The sequence below is a fragment of the Magallana gigas genome, chromosome 9 (assembly GCF_963853765.1).
Source record: "Magallana gigas chromosome 9, xbMagGiga1.1, whole genome shotgun sequence".
In the NCBI taxonomy this organism is placed as follows: domain Eukaryota; kingdom Metazoa; phylum Mollusca; class Bivalvia; order Ostreida; family Ostreidae; genus Magallana; species Magallana gigas.
Window position 1 is genome coordinate 12,866,413 of NC_088861.1, and position 16,686 is coordinate 12,883,098.

At 33.9% G+C, this 16,686-nt stretch overlaps 1 protein-coding gene across 1 annotated transcript in view; it reads right to left on the reverse strand.

Annotated features, from left to right (window-relative positions):
* LOC117692695 (histone-lysine N-methyltransferase set-1-like) overlaps positions 1-16,350 on the reverse strand; it is a gene marked incomplete at its 5' end in the record, with an annotated part of 69,945 nt that extends 53,595 nt beyond the window's left edge. Inside the window, 2 exons of the mRNA XM_066071520.1 lie at positions 11,075-11,171; positions 16,339-16,350. Coding sequence (XP_065927592.1) covers positions 11,075-11,171; positions 16,339-16,350 — 109 coding nt within the window. The remainder of the gene's footprint in view (positions 1-11,074; positions 11,172-16,338) is intronic.
* Between the last annotated feature and the right edge of the window lie 336 nt (positions 16,351-16,686).

A 16,686-nucleotide genomic window follows, 5' to 3' on the forward strand; every position in this document is an offset into this window, starting at 1 on the left:
AATTTCCGGTGTCATTGGTATGCACCTGTCTCGTGTCGGACTTCAAAGGGGGATCTCAAGTGCAGAAAGCTTAGCAATTACTATATGATTTGATGAAACTTGTTTGACTTTGTATCCAGTAATGCAGTTACACACTATTGTTTTACATAGACACTGTTAGAAATAGATCTATCATTTGTACAACTTAATAATGACGATATACGACATACATACGTTTCCAAAAAAAATTTACCTAACAATAATCAAAAATTGGACAATAATTAATCAATGAACTATAACCACTCTTATAACGGTACTCTTTATATACACAAGGAGTGAAATTGCCATAAAGATCTCAGCCTTAGGGCAAGATTATTAACACAACTTGTGTCAGCCTATTGTATAAACAGTAGTATTGATAATTGCCGATTACGTATTTTAAGATTGAATTTGCATCAGACCATAAAATATTTCTGATTTATACTTTCCACTAACAACTCTTCACTAATAAAATAATTAAATTTAAAAAACATCCCCCGTACCTACTGCAATATTTTCTTCCATTCAAATTTGGTTTCAATTTTACTGCGCAATGTTATCTTCCTACTAGTGATACATAGAACCATGTGACGATGTGTTCATAAAAACGGAACGGTAAAACTTTTAATTGATTAAAGACAATGTAACATTTTTTAATAACTGAACATTGTTATTATTATGTATTTAAGTGTTAACAGATGAGTGAACTGATAATTATTAAAGATGAACAGTGAATTCAACAACGTAATTTTCAATCACACAGCCAACTCAAGATGATTAAAACCAAGATTTTAAATGCTATTTTTGACAATTTTCTTACCTCGAGCCTACGACAAGTCGAACAAGACGATAAATCGGGTGCTCTGCTTCAGAGAAAAAAAATACCGACTAATCGTCGGAAAAATACAGTAATTAATTAAAAAGTGACTTGCCGTTATGCAGAAAACTTGTACTGTTAACAAGAGGCTCAGGGGCCACATCGCTCACCTGAGCAACAATATCCCTAACTCTGATCAAATTAGCAATACAGTATCAAAATCAAAATATCTTGACAACTAAGTACAGTAGATCTTGCTCAAATTTTTAAAAAAAATCTACCAATTTTTATCCACATATATTTATGGCAAATACCATGCCCCTTTTGTTGTTGTACCTGTAAGAAGATTTTTTTCTATTACACAAGTTACTGCTTTTTGGACTAAGAACTATTATAGAATATTTCTAAAGATTTTCTCTATATATTCCTATGTCAAAATACACCCCCCCCCCATTGCTACCCTGCCCTACCCCTGGGGACCATGATTTAAACAGACTTGAATCTAATCATATTCCTATGTGTGGTAGAACAGATTTATTACTATCTATTTCATATGTATTTATTAATTTTTGGATTTTCTATTTTCGTTGCGTGCAGTACATTCTTAAATATTATTCATGCAAAGTTTTATTGCGCGCGTATGGTTCTTTAATTTCATTGGTTCATATTATTATCCAATAAATTTGATTTTTTAATAGTATAAGTAACCGTTCAACCTAAGTCCAATTGGGCAGTATTTCATTTTCAACGATGTCGGACAATCCAGTGTATATCAGCTGCATCTTGTGGTAGGTTAATCTTATATTTAGTTATATATTTCTTTACCACCATGATAGTGATTAGGGCATATTATTTTAATTGCAAGGGTTATACTTTATCATATTTTTGCAGTTTATCTTGCCATTGTAATTTCTGAAACTTGCTTGTAAGTTCTAATATTAAATTGCTACAAAACATGTTTTACCATATACCGTATTTCACGGAATTTAGGTCGATACTTTTTTCCCTTCCCATGTGGACCTTGTCCTATTCATCGTTTCGCCCTATTTAATGGGTTTTTTTTAATTTGATATAAAAAATTTCAAAAGTTGAGGCAAATTTACCTATTAAAAACTATTTAAAAAATCAAAGTTTCGTCAAACACCATTCAATATCTATCGTATGACTTTTCATTATTACCGGTATAATTATAATGTAGTAATACATCATGACAAACCTAATGTGAATTAATCTGTTTCCTTCATAAATTTCTTTTTTAATTGCAAAGTATGATAGAAAGGCTTTTGCAATAACTAACACGAATGTTACAATCTGCTTACGATAAACAGGAAATCGATGTCGGTTGGTAAAAGTAAAATGAGAACCGTACAAAATGTAATTACGGAATAAACTTGGATTTTTTTTTTGTCATTTATTTTCAGTTTTTTAAATTCGAAATCTAATCCAGGTATACTTGTATATTTGTTGAAATAACGACCAAAAACAGGGACTACACTTATAATGGATTCATTAAGGTATTACGGTTAAAGAATGATAAAGTTTATTAACTTTTTTGTTAACTCTGTTTTTATTTATTTACCGGTATAATAAATTGTAGGATTGAAAATGTTTTCCCGATCAGCCAATAAATTATCAAAATAAATTTCCAATGAAATGTTTGTTTACAAATTAAACCCTGCAATCAGAGTAAAGGTGACAAATCAATTGTTGTTTTAAGAAAACCAATCGGCGATGTGATTAGAAAACAAAAGCTCCCAATCAGAACTTGTTTTGTTTTCTAACGACAGTGAGAAATTTCAATCCGATGGAGCCTTTAAAATGGGGGGTAAACCATGTAGGGGGCATCAAAGTCACCATGCCTCCAGTGCAGTCCAGACGATCCTTTACAGCCGGCTTCAAGTTAGAAGTAATCACCTATGCAGAAGACAACGGTGGAAACATGGCAGCCCAGCCCTCTACACGGTTTACCCCCCATTTTTAAAATTGTGAACTTCACATGTTGTACACAGAGAACAAGACTTTTTTTAATTTTGTGCTATTTATTTATTACTATTTATTGCTTTTAACTGATGATGCTTGAAAATAAAAATATTGTTAACTAAGATTTGTGTGTTTATTTCCATTTGATACTAAAACTTAGTATATGAGTGTCTGAATTCAGTCTGGGAGATAATCAGTGTACCTATTTATACACAGTCGAGCTATACGCACGTGCTAATCATGCCCGCAGGCCGGCTTTGATAAGTTCAGAGGTTGATCCATGTGTATATACACAGTAAAAAGTTGCACGATTACCAAGATTACGTACTTCATGTGGTACGATACCTGAGTAAAAGTTTAAAAGTTATACTGACTAAAAGTCTTGACGAATAATTATAATGCCGATAGTGGCCGGTAACATAATGAAAATGAAATAAAAACCCGCCCCACCCCGGTTAACTAATTAATACCTTACAACAATGACACAAGGTTGCATATACTATTATGCCTCCGGGCAGTTTGAACACGTGACAGGGAAGTGAACTTAAGCACCTTGATCAAATAGTGTAAACACTCTACCGGGTATAACAAACGTACTGAGTAAAATGGGTTGAAAATCATGGTGCAAATTCACGCATTTTATTACAATGCGTAAATTTAAATAATTCATTTTTTTATTAACCTTCTATTAAAATTGTTAACCTGTATAAGAGTGCTACTATGATAACGTTGTTGATTTAAAACACTGCTATTTTTATTCATTCAAACTAGCGGTAATTTTTCGACCAATTCATCGAAGTCGACCTATTTATACTTTCTTTTTTTTTTGCTAAAAACGGGCTCCTTCGCACTATAAACCATATCGACCGTGAAATACGGTAAATGAATACTGAAGTAACGGTTGCATTTTTATGAACTAAATATCGAAACTAAAACATATTGAATGTACATGTAAAATTGTATTTTGTCTAATGTATTTTTCTTTATTTATAGGTCAATGCTTTAAAACGTTTAATAAATCTGTTAAACAAAATGGCTGTCTTTTGGAATTCCTTACTGCTCGGTTACATATGTAACAAGAGGCCCAGGGGCCACATTGCTCACCTGAGCAACAATTGCCATAATTCTGATCAAATTAGCATTACAGTATCAAAATATCTTGACAACTAAGTACAGTAGATCTTGCTAAAACAAAATTAAAAATCTGCCAATTTTTATCCACCTCTTTCTTTTGGTAAATACCAAGCCCCTTTTGTTGTTGTACCTGTAAGAAGATTTTTCTCTATTCCTATATACCCCCCCCCCCCCCATTTTGTGGCCCCACTTTTTTCTAGGGTATCGTGGTTTCATCAAACTCAGATTTGGGCTTTCCTGGCCTAATAGTTTTGAGAAGAAGATTTTTAAGAGATTTTTATCTATGTATAAAAATGTATCCCCCATTGTGGCCCCGCCCTACCCCCAGGGACCATGATTTGAACAAACTTGAATCTACACTACCTGAGGATGCTTCCATTTTAATTTGATCTTTTCTGGCCAAATTGTTTTTGAGAAGAAGATTTTTATAGATTTTCTCTATATATTCCTATGTAAAACTTGATCCCCCCATTTTGGCCCCACCCTATCCCCGGGGACCATGATTTGTACAAGCTTGAATCTACACTACCTGAAGATGATTCCATTATAATTTGAGCTTTTCTGGTTTAATAGTTTTTGAGAAGAAGATTTTTAAAGATTTTCTCTATATATTCCTATGTAAAAATTCATCCCCCTATTGTGGCCCCACCCTACCCCCGGGGACCATGATTTGAACAAACTTAAATGTACACTATCTGAGGATGCATCCACTCAAATTTGAGCTTTCCTGGCCTAAAAATCTTTTGAGGAGAAGATTTTTAAAAATTTTCTCTATATAATCGTATGTAAAACTTGATCCCCCAATTGTGGCTCCACCATACCCCCGGGGACCATGATTTGAACAAATTTGAATCTACACTACCTGTGGATGCTCCCATTTTAATTTGATCTTTTCTGGCCCAATAGTTTTTGAGAAGAAGATTTTTAAAGATTTTCTCTATATATTCCTATGTAAAACTTGATCCCCCAATTGTGGCCCCTCCCTACCCCCGGGGACCATGATTTGAACAAACTTGAATCTACACTACCTGAGGATGCCTCCACACAAGTTTTAGCTTTTCAGGCTAAATAGTTTTTGAGAAGAAGATTTTTGAAAAATACCAACAAATTTTCAATAATTCTCAATTATCTCCCCTTTAAAGAGGGCGTGGCCCTTCATTTGAACAAACTTGAATCCCCTTCACCTAGTGGTGCTTTGTGCCAAATTTGGTTGAAATCTGCCCAGTGGTTCTTGAGAAGAAAATGAAAATGTGAAAAGTTAACAACGACAACAACGACAACGACAACGACGACAACGACAGACAACGGACAAATTGTGATCAGAAAAGCTCACTTGAGCCTTTGGCTCAGGTGAGCTAAAAATCCATCCCCCCATTGTGGTCCCATCCTACCCCCAGGGAACATGTTTGAACAAACTTGAGTCTACACTATCTGAAGATGCTTTTCTGGCCAAATAGTTTTTGAGAAGAAGATTTTTAAAGATTTTCTCTAAATATTTCTATGCAAACATTTGACCCTCCCCCCCCCCCCATTGTGGCCCCACCCTACTCCCAAGGACCATGATTTGAACAAACTTGAATCTACACTATCTGAAGATGCTTCCACTCCAATTTGAGCTTTTCTGGCAAAATAGTTTTGGAGAAGATTTTTAAAGATTTTCTCTATATATTCCAATGTAAAAATTTGAACCCCCCATTGTGGCCCCACCCTATCCCAAGCCCATGATTGAACAAACTTAATTGAGTCTACACTATCTGAAGAATGATGCTTTTCTAGCCAAATAGTTTTTGAGAAGAAGATTTTTAAAGATTTTCTCTAAATATTTCTTCTATGCAAACATTTGACCCTCCCCCCCCCCCCCATTGTGGCCCCACCCTACCCCCAGGGACCATGATTTGAACAAACTTGAATCTACACTATCTGAGGATGCTTCAGTACAAGTTACAGCTTTTCTGGCCTTATAGTTTTTAAGAATAAGATTTTTGAAAAATACCAACAAATTTTCAATATATTTTAATTATCTCCCCCTTGAAAGAGGGTGTGGCCCTTCATTTGAACAAACTTGAATTCCCTTCACCTAGTGATGCTTTGGGCCAAGTTTGGTTGAAATCTGCCCAGTGGTTCTTGAGAAGAAGATGAAAATGTGAAAAGTTTACAACAACACCAACGCCAACACCGACAGACAACGGACAAATTTTGATCAGAAAAGCTCACTTGAGCTTTCAGCTCAGGTGAGCTAAAAACACAGTTAATGCAATGAAGTGTAACGGTGTACACTACGTGCCCCCAGGCTGTGTTTTAGTCACAGGATTCATACCTTTGTATATACACATGACACCATAATACAGTGAGGTCACCTTTAACGAATCACTTAGTAAATTCGTGTTGATAGTGCGTAACCAAACCCGAATTAATTCATAATACAACATTGTTTTATGAAACCATGCTTGACTTATAACATCATAATATATAATTCATATATCAAGTTAACACCAGTAGTAACTAAGAGTCAGAGTGCACCTGCTTCAAAAAATTTAACCAGCTCTATAAACCTCAACCTCCTCCAGCATCCGAAACCTATGGCTAAGATTCAGCATTAAATCCTGTTTGGTTCATCATTATCATAAGACACAACATCCATGCAATTTTTTATTACATTAGGACCAGTAATAACTAAGATATATTCATCAGAGGGCACCTGCTCCAAAAACTTTAACCAGCTCTAAAAACCTAAACCTCCTCCAGCATCCGAAATCTATGGCTCAGATTCAGCATTCAAGCCTGTCTTGTGCATCAGTATCATAAGACACACCATCAGTGAATTTGGTGAAGTTAGGACCGGAAGTAGATATTGGTATCAAAGGGCACCTGCACCAAAAACTTTAACCTGCTTCAAAACCCTTAACCTCCTCCAGCATCTGAAATTAAGGATTCAGATTCAGCATCCAACTCTTTCAAGTCCATAAGTAGGTCCAGATGCATCATTCATGCAAGTTTGGTGAAGAAAGGACAAGTAATAACTTAGATACAGGACCTGCAACAAAAGCTTTAACCAGGTCCAGATGCCGCCACCGAACCGACTCAGGGGGTACAGCATAAGCTCCCCTTGACTTTGTCACGGTGAGCTAAATATACAGGAGATAGTTCCCAGGTTACAAAACATAAATAATGAAACCGAAACGAAAATCAAAACTGTCAACGCATTGAAATATTTAACCTCAATTTACTTCATAGGTCTCTGTATTTTGCATGTTTCAAAGATTCTCTTTGCATGCAAACAGTTGTTGCACAACAAACAAATTCATCTTTGGCAGATCGACCCGTTTATCATACCTCGACCCTGGCTGCTTTAAATAAAGAACCTCATTTTAGGCTGTTCAAAATTAATTCTACGTTTAACGTAACCCGCGCAAGTAGGTTTCGGCGAAATTGTCGTTTTGAAAAAAACAAACAAAACTGGATTTGTAAAAGTCGTTCCGGATTCGGGTTTTCATTTAGCGACATAATTATACATCCGGTATGAGAGAAAAATATGCTCAAAAACAGCATCAAAGTATTCGTTATTCATAATACAAAGAAAATGAGATTCTACGCCACTATCAAAGTAAAAAACATTTAAAAACGAAAATGATGGATCAAGACATGATCAAAGTTGACAGTAAAAATCTTATTTCAAGCTTATATGATGTCGGTTGTCAAGTCACAGAGCCTGAACCATGCTGAACCAACTTTTGCCCAAGAACGAGGTTTGTTTTATATATTTTTTTAAAGTAGTCCATCAACAACTGAAATTACTACCCATCTTATTAAAAAAATCAAAATGTGTACTTTGAAGTCACGATTTTTGCATTTTTTTTAAGATGGGAAAAGCTTAAGCAACTTCTTAATGTACCAACAACTGTACTGAAAAGATAAACATGTATTCAAAAGACTTAAAAAATTATACCTTTTCTCATAAACTTAAGTCATACTTTTAGTGTTCAAACTAACAATATTTGATGTTAAATAAGACAGTTATGGATGCAATATCTTGAAGTGAAAGCCAAAAAAGAAATTTGATTGAGCCAAAACATTATATATGCATTAAGTCAGGCTGAGCGTAATTTACTGATAAGAGTTCTCACATGATAAAGACTGAAAATCCCTTACATTTGAAATATATCTACATTTTAAATAAAAACAGTTTTAATAAGGAATAATAATAGGAAAGAAGAAGTGGAATACACTTGTAGGGTGGCAGTTATTTCAAGAACACTGTCTTAAGTTCTTAGTAGTAGATACAGTGAATCTGACAACACAGCTCTGATATGATAAATTTTAAAATATGTCATTATGATAATGTATGAAATAATGTCATTATTTTGATTGTAGATTACTTGTGAGTCACATGCAACTTTTTCCACAAAAGGAAAGGACTATGTGCGGTATGGTCTAATATCTGCCCCCAATTTTAACCAATTTTCAAATAGTGTCGTATTAAAATCAAATCTTCATAAATCATTGTACAGTGGACGCCTCTCACTTTAATCTTGATTTAAACCACCATTGCTCATTGGCTATTTATCTATGACGTCAACTTTATGACCTTATTCCCGCAAATTTGCAAACGGATGAAAATATTCTCATTTTTGCTTTATATTATGCATTCGGAAGTATAGAGCGCAGGTCTGCTCAAGTAAGATTTTAACATATGTTTTTCTTCAGATAATTATACACATTATACTAAAAAATGGTACTTGAGCAAGCCTGCGCTCAATGTTTCCCGGTCGAAAAATCATCGAAAAACACCCATATTTTGCCTCAAAACATCAATTTATCAGAATTAGACAATCTTCATGACGTCATTCCTACATTATGACGTCACGCTGGTGATTATAACCTTTTGCACCCATATTTTTAATATGATTCTAACTATCTTCATCCTTATTTTTAAAGCGCTTTATAAAACTTTAATTTTGGGGGCAATTCATTGGATATACCACTTGATGTGCTTGCAAGTCACTCCACTTCTCGTCCAGTATACATGATGTACTCACAGAAAGGACATAAACCCAAATTACACAAAAGAATTTGCTTGGAAAATGCAAGAATTAACATGGACTGAATCCTACCATATGTATTATATATGACAGTGTTGATGTATTCGTAACTGAATGGGTGACTTTTAAATAAATGCACATTTGTTTGAAATTTTTGTTTATTTTTTTCCTCCCTCCCTCGTAGGTTTTCTATGTAAGAATCAAAATTCGGTGGCCACGCATGGTCACGGATTTTCTTCATACTTGACAATTTGATAGTATTTCAAGAGCGTTTCCATGGTTACTATACAGAAATTTTGAAATCTGTTTTCCTCATCTAATTTGAATAAAAAGTGCAAATCTTGATTTTTTGGTAAACACTATTATGATTGTGCAATTAAAAATTTAAAAATGAAAATTAAGAACCGTTGCTATGGTAACAAGCTTAAAAATAAGGAAAATTATAATATTTGTAGGCATCTTTAAATGGATATTATTTACTTATAATGAATAAATATATAAAATCAAATGGTGAGAAAAAATAAAGTATGTCCTTAACTTTAATGACACTTGTAAAAAATTTGAAATTTTAAAAAAATAACTGCCGTTTCTATGGACTTTTCAAAAAGTAAGAATTTCTGTGTGATTTTTTACGCAACTTAATTTTCCATAGCAACAACACTTCTCTGTTGCATAACAAAGGTTTTTGTGGTGTATAATGAAAATTTAGATATATTTTTACAAATTCCAACTAAAACAATTGCAAATAAATTCTTAAATCAGGAATGAAAGCATATGAAAATAATCTTCAATTTCTCAGTTTTTCTTAATTTTTGGCCTTGTTGCCCTAGCAACGGATGTCAATTTTCATGATAACATATATATTGCATGGACGTTGATATGGATGTAAAAATTTAACAGTTTCCCATTTGGGCTTATTAAAAAAACGCAGAAAACTGATTTCAAAAAATTGTAACGGTTTCCATGGTAACATTTTAAAAGTATTGGTTTCTCCATCAATTTTCATATATAATTAAATAATTGAAAATAGGACAAAGGCTGTTTTATGTCTTTGATAGTTTACATTAGTGGGCAAAACCTTCTAATATGGCTTCAAAGTAGGTAAGTTTTGCTATTTTCCCATCTTTAGCCTCGATTACCATGGCAACGGTTACCCCCAGCAACCAACTTTTAGTGGATTTTTGCGTTTTACACCTAGGTGTGTCCATGAATGAAATATAAGGAAAATTGGTGACTATGCGTGGCCAGACCCTTTTATAAATCATTGATTCTTACATAGAATTGATCTTAAATTTTCATGTGACATTAAACGTAGAATTAATTTTAAACAGCCTTAGAAGTATGGAATTAAACATGAATTATTAAGTTTCTTCTTAAATAAGTCCACAAACCCGTAAAATGTCGACCTGGGTTTGCCTACCCATTTTACCAACTTGGAAATACGCATTGTTGTCTATCAATATACCGGTCTGTAACGTATACTGAATATTTCAATGGCATTGGTTAATTATTATCGACGTAAATTGAAAAATCTCCAACTGCCTCGGCTTTTATTTTGTACCGGCCCAGGTTTACCTACCCATTTTACCAAGACTTATATGGAATACGGAACCAGAAGTTATAAACTGATTGATACACGCCTTTCCTTTATTATTATTTTCGTAAAACACAGATTTGAAACATAATGAGCCCATAATTTTTGCAATTTACATTTTCCTTTCCATAAATATCCTTTATGCTAAATTACGATGTATTTGACACAGTAGTTCCTGAGAAGATTTTTTAAAATGCACCCCCCCCCCCTTTTTCTACAATTTTGAGGTTTTCTCTGCTTTAAATAAAGATCAGTCTTTCATTTCTGCAATTTACATTTGCCTTCCCATAAGGATGTTTTGTGCCAAATTTGGTTGAAATTCGCCAAGCGGTTTAAGAGAAGTTCAAAATGTAAAAAGTTTACAGACGGGCAGACAAATGGACGGACGAATGGACGACGGACAAAATGTGATCAGAATAGCTCACTTGAGCTTTCAGCTCAGGTGAGCTAAAAACTAGATTCAATATGTAGGATGTAATAGCTAACACTTACCAATAATATCATTTATATGCTTTACTTCACATCCATCTTTATCTAACTTCAGCTTGATGTAGTGGTCCGCTTCTTCCCTTGCCTCTGCAACTGGCACCTATAAAAAATCAAAGTACTGAAAGTACTGATAGACAGAGACATTATTTCAGAGGAAATTAAATAAATGTATCCGTTTTTTCCTTCAAATTTTAAGGTATAGAAGGTTTTGAGTAGTATTAAGACTTTGCATTACCAAATACTACATACAGAAGGTTAATTTGGAGTATTAAGACTTTGCAATACCAAATACTACTGGATCGAAACTACTTTGCTTACATATTTGTGCTCTTTTAAGGAATACGCCAAAAAAAATATCTTACAACACAGAATTTTTTTTTGTTAGTTACGATTAATATTAAGGATTCACAATATGTAACAAAATTTATGATAGATATAATCAATAAAAACTCCTAAACAGCAGTGATTCATTTTCAAAATGGTCTTTATGGGTCCAGAGGACCCCTCTTAATTATAACTATGAGTCCCAAGCCGAAAACAATGAGTCCAATTTTATTCCACAAAGAAACAAGCTACATTTATTTCAACTCAATTGCTAATTGACCATTCTTAGAGACAGGCTAAGTACCGTCACTGAGACACTAAGTTATCTCTGCTTTTTTATTGCGACTATCATTTATTTCATGTTCTGGATCTGATTCAGTGTTCCTTTCAGCATGAACCTATTTGTTGTTATTAATTTTGGAATAACTGCCACTTGTCTTCTTTTTCATAAACTCTGGTTAATTTATCCTGGTTCGAGCGGAATTTTATCTGCTTTATTCGTTGGCATTGTGATCAACATCAATTTCCCCACTGTAACGTTATATATCATTGAATCTCATTGGCTAATCATTAAGTGTTGACCAATAAGATTTTTGCTTTTGTAATGTGTTTTTTTTATTTAGAACATATTGGACGTCTAGTAGGTAGGTTAGGAAAGGAACAAACGATGCTCTGGAATTCCTTAGCGAAAAACATGTTTGTGTTTTTCTGAATCTGATGCGTCCTTTGAGATGCACAATTTATTAATGAAATAATGCGTCCTGAGCAAAATTTGCACATTTATGATCTCAATCTTGCAAATTTCTGTTTCTTTAGCAGAATGTATGGTTCGATTGTAGAGAGTGATCTCATATATTCCTTAGCATTTCCAGAAATTATGGAGATGAAATATTTATATATAAAAGAGAAGCTAGAGCTTATTTTGCGCAAATATCATGAAATGACAGTTTTTTTATGAATTATGAAAATTTTAAAATAATGCTCTGTAAAATTTGAAAAATTCTTAATTTAACGTTACCATTAAATTAATCATTTCAGACGGTCCAAACAGTAAATATTGCTAGCTCAGCCTTTTGATCAACATCTGAGCACATCCACTGTAAACATATCAGCGTGAGTTTTCCGCAAGGGAGGAGAACAGATTAAGAATTTCTACAGATTTGACTTGTGGTGTTAACAAAATTTTAAAGATATAAATTTTGAATTCTGGAAAAATCTTTAACACACGATTAAGACCTTATTATTGCAGTAAATAGATTCAATCTTTCAGTATATGCATGGCTTCTATTATTTTATATAACTGTGTTTAAAAGGGAAAACAACCAAGATGAGGAGAATTAATTTAATGTCTCTTTAAAGCTAATTTCAAAAAGAAAAAAAAAGATCTTAAATTATTATAATTGTAGTACCCCCGGAATTCACTTTTAAAAGGAAATATTCCGTCATTTGTTTTTACACTTTTTTCATACTCTTAACAGCTTGTAAAAACACGCTGACTTCCAAACTTCCTAAAATACAAAACAGACAGCTAAAGAACCACACCATGTTTTTCTATTGAATCTCATAATTATTTAATATTTTGGCGGTCAATACTAGATGGTTCTTGTGAAAGCCTCATTATTTGATGTCATGGACAGGATGTTGCATAAAAAGTATGAATACATGTAACCATTTTACGATTATACACCATTGCTTGTGTCACCTCAAACATCATCAATATTCTTAAACTAATGTATATTCATACTTGTTGGGAATTTGACACATGGACATATACGTTTACGATTGCCATAGGTTTAGTTCTATTTATTGTATATTTTGTAATTGCAAATAAGATATTTCTATCATGATAATGAAACAAAAATCCTACACAAATATTTCAAATTCTGTCGCTACGTGGTGCGAGTCAAATCCACCAAAATCATTATAGACATCACATGCAAGCTGACCACTAACAATAGAGGAGGCTCACAAAACCTCCATCTAAAAAAAATCTTACCCTCCCTCTCTGAATGCTCCAACACAAGTAATTGCTTTTCTGGCTGATCATTTTCCGAGAAGAAGATTTTTAAAGATTTTTCTTTCCTATGTAAAAATTTGACCCCCGGGCCACCACCATTGTATTTACCCCACCATATCCCCGGGATCATGATTTTAATAGACTTGAATCTATACTACATGGGGATTACAAAAAAAATTACATGTATATCCTATATCGGTATAACTTTAAAGCGTTTTATAAAACGATTGTGAAAATTTCTTTGGCCGCGTGCTGTCGACAATATGTACATGTATAAGAATGACGAATCTAACCAACTAAATTTCCTAGCATGGAGTCCGAGAATACGAGCATTAAATATTTTGAAATGCGAACGAATGATCACTTATAAATTTAGATGTACTGAAAAGGAAAGGCAATGCAGGCGGATGCTTAGTGGAAAAATAGAACAATGGCAGACAAATTCGTCCTAGTAAGATAAAGAATGTTTCACACTGAGTAACCATGAAGAAAGTTTTTATACAAAGTAAATTTACAACCTATGTTTATTTCCAGGAAGATTCAGCAAACTTTGATTACAAAACTAACGGTAACACTCGTAATAAAAACAGTTTCTTAAATATTCGTAGTCTTCGATGTTTGACATTACCTCATCCCATTATCTATATATAGACATCGTTGCAGACTTGCAGTTCAAAACACTACAAAGTTTCATGAATTTATAATATATACTAGACCTTGATTTTTCACTTTATAACAATATCAATGTACTTCGCTGTAACCTACAGGGGAAAAATATATTTCTTTTTACTTTACTTAGTACCTTTTTGATCATGCATATGCATTGAGTCCACAAAATATCCATTTAATGGGTCGTACCAAGGCATTTCGTTTATATAAATGTTTGAATTTGCCTGCCCATTGGAAATCCCACTCAGAATATCTCGGATTTATCTTCAACATGGTGACCGTAAACAGAAAATTTTCAAACTTGATGTTGTAAAAGGCAAATGGGATTATAAAAGAGCAACATTGTAGGTATTTGTCTATTTGATACTATTTTTTTAAATTTCCTAGTATGAATCAAGTATATGGGATGAATTCTATCTTTAAACCTGATCCGTAGGACATCTGTAATTTTAACGATAGAACGTTTTATCTATTATAATGTGGTAGATCGGGATTTCGTTTCTATTTGTTATTATTTAGTATTCCGATCCCGATGCGATTTATTCTATTACTTTGGTAACGCCCACTTTATACGATTAAGAAATAAAGTACGAGTTTTCGTGAATGTTGCAGAATAACCTCCGAGGTCGAGAAATGTTGTTTTGAAATATAAAAGCCGAGGCGTTAGCCGAGGCGTTAGCCGAGGCTTTTATATTTCAAACAACATTTCGACACCGAGGAGGTTATCCTGCAACATTCACGATAACAAGAACTTTATTTCTATTCTACTAACAGCCCAGTATTTCTACAGATCGTTTCTTCTATAGAGAGACGATCTAAGTCATTTTGACGGCTGTTCCGTGTAACCCCAACGGTTTTGTTAGTAATGTTTACATGTGTATCGATCAAAGGAATCGCATGCAGACGACAGACGTTTTCTTCGGATTTTTAATACTCTTCACTTATTTATAAAATATCTTTGAATCATGTTCCTAATATTTAAGGGCATTTAATACGATTATTAAGTACTACTACACGTGATATATTTTATGTAAAAACATGCAGTGAAAATGTGTTAGGGAGGTCCTAGGAACAGCCGCATTGGTCTCTTAAAAATAAACATTTGAGGCAATACACATCCTTTTGACTGGAACTAACACGTGAAATTGACATGGTTTAACAAAAAATTACGGTTTGAATTTGTACTTTCATGATCAGTGCGAGACAAATAGGTATTTCTGATCTGATAATTTACTGATGACGTTCGTGGTATATTGGAGAATAATGTCCGCGGCATCTCTTTGATGTCGGCAATAACTGTAGTAGAATAGCCAATAACGTTAATGACAGTTGTCTATTGTTCTGTCCCATATATAAAGCTGTGTAAGTCCTTATTTGATGAGGGAGACGGCTGGTTTCGCTAGCTACTTTTCTCCTGAGAGAGAGAGGGAAGGAGACGGCTGGTTTCGCTAGCTACTTTTCTCCTGAGTCCTCGTCTGTCTATTTGAGGTCTCTGTTAAAGTTAGGTTTTAGGTTGGGGGATTTTAAGTACTTGCTTTTGAGTTGTGTTCTTTTTTTGTTATAATAAATTTATAAAGGGTTGTTAATCTTGGTTTTCATTTACTTTGAGTTTGGTTTATTATATCTGGTTAGTAAAGTCTTTTTCATACCTTATCTATAATTTAGTAAAGTTTAATTCTTAATGTAGAGGTCAAATTCAGTCACAAAACAAAAAATAAACACAACGCGAAGTACTGATAAAAACCTATACGGGCCGGCACTGACCTGCTACAATAATACTAAACCGACATGAACTCTGTCACAATCACGTTAAATAGGGGCAAATAACTCTGACTGCAATTCCTAAGAGCAATCTGACACTGTTGATACCCCTTCTAAGAAAATAATAAATCTCTCTTGCCATACATATTATGGCTTATTGATAAAAATGCAGAGGCCCATGCAAAAATGACCAAAGCTCAAGGGCAGAACACATTTGCAGGTCACAGGCACTGCGTGCCCAAATTTGTTGAATAGGCCTTGTCTACTTCGGACAGACAAATTAAATTGTCGAACACAAAAGCCCTGTGGCCACAGTGTGGGCCCAGTATACATGGTATATGTTTCACGAGGAATTGTTTCAACGGCTCGGTCGAGCACAGGCACCTGCTTTTTATGGTAGGGATAGAATTTTTTTTATTTTGTATTTTAAAAGCGCCTGATAAAAATTCAGGTGCCTGTGGGTCGAGCGATAAACTATTTATATACATAAATTTACCTTTTGAGCATGATTCAGATATCATCCATAAATATCAATGCTTTATATTCGGCCTAGTAATAAAGTTTTCCTGTATCACATTTATCAGTGGTGATCGAATAAATCCCATATTTTACGGTTTAACTCACTAAGGTCTACTGTTCGCTTTCACGCGCCTCGTCTTCTTTCTATAAAGTGGTGTCTATACAATTCGTGCCTTCAGCTTTTACGGAACGTGCGATTTCGGCATTTTTATCGCCTATTTTACTACGTTAATTAAATATTATACATAAGAAGATTTGATTTTGAAAAATGAAATTTAAAACAGTCATAAAATTAATGTTTATCCGGGTTATGGACATCACATCT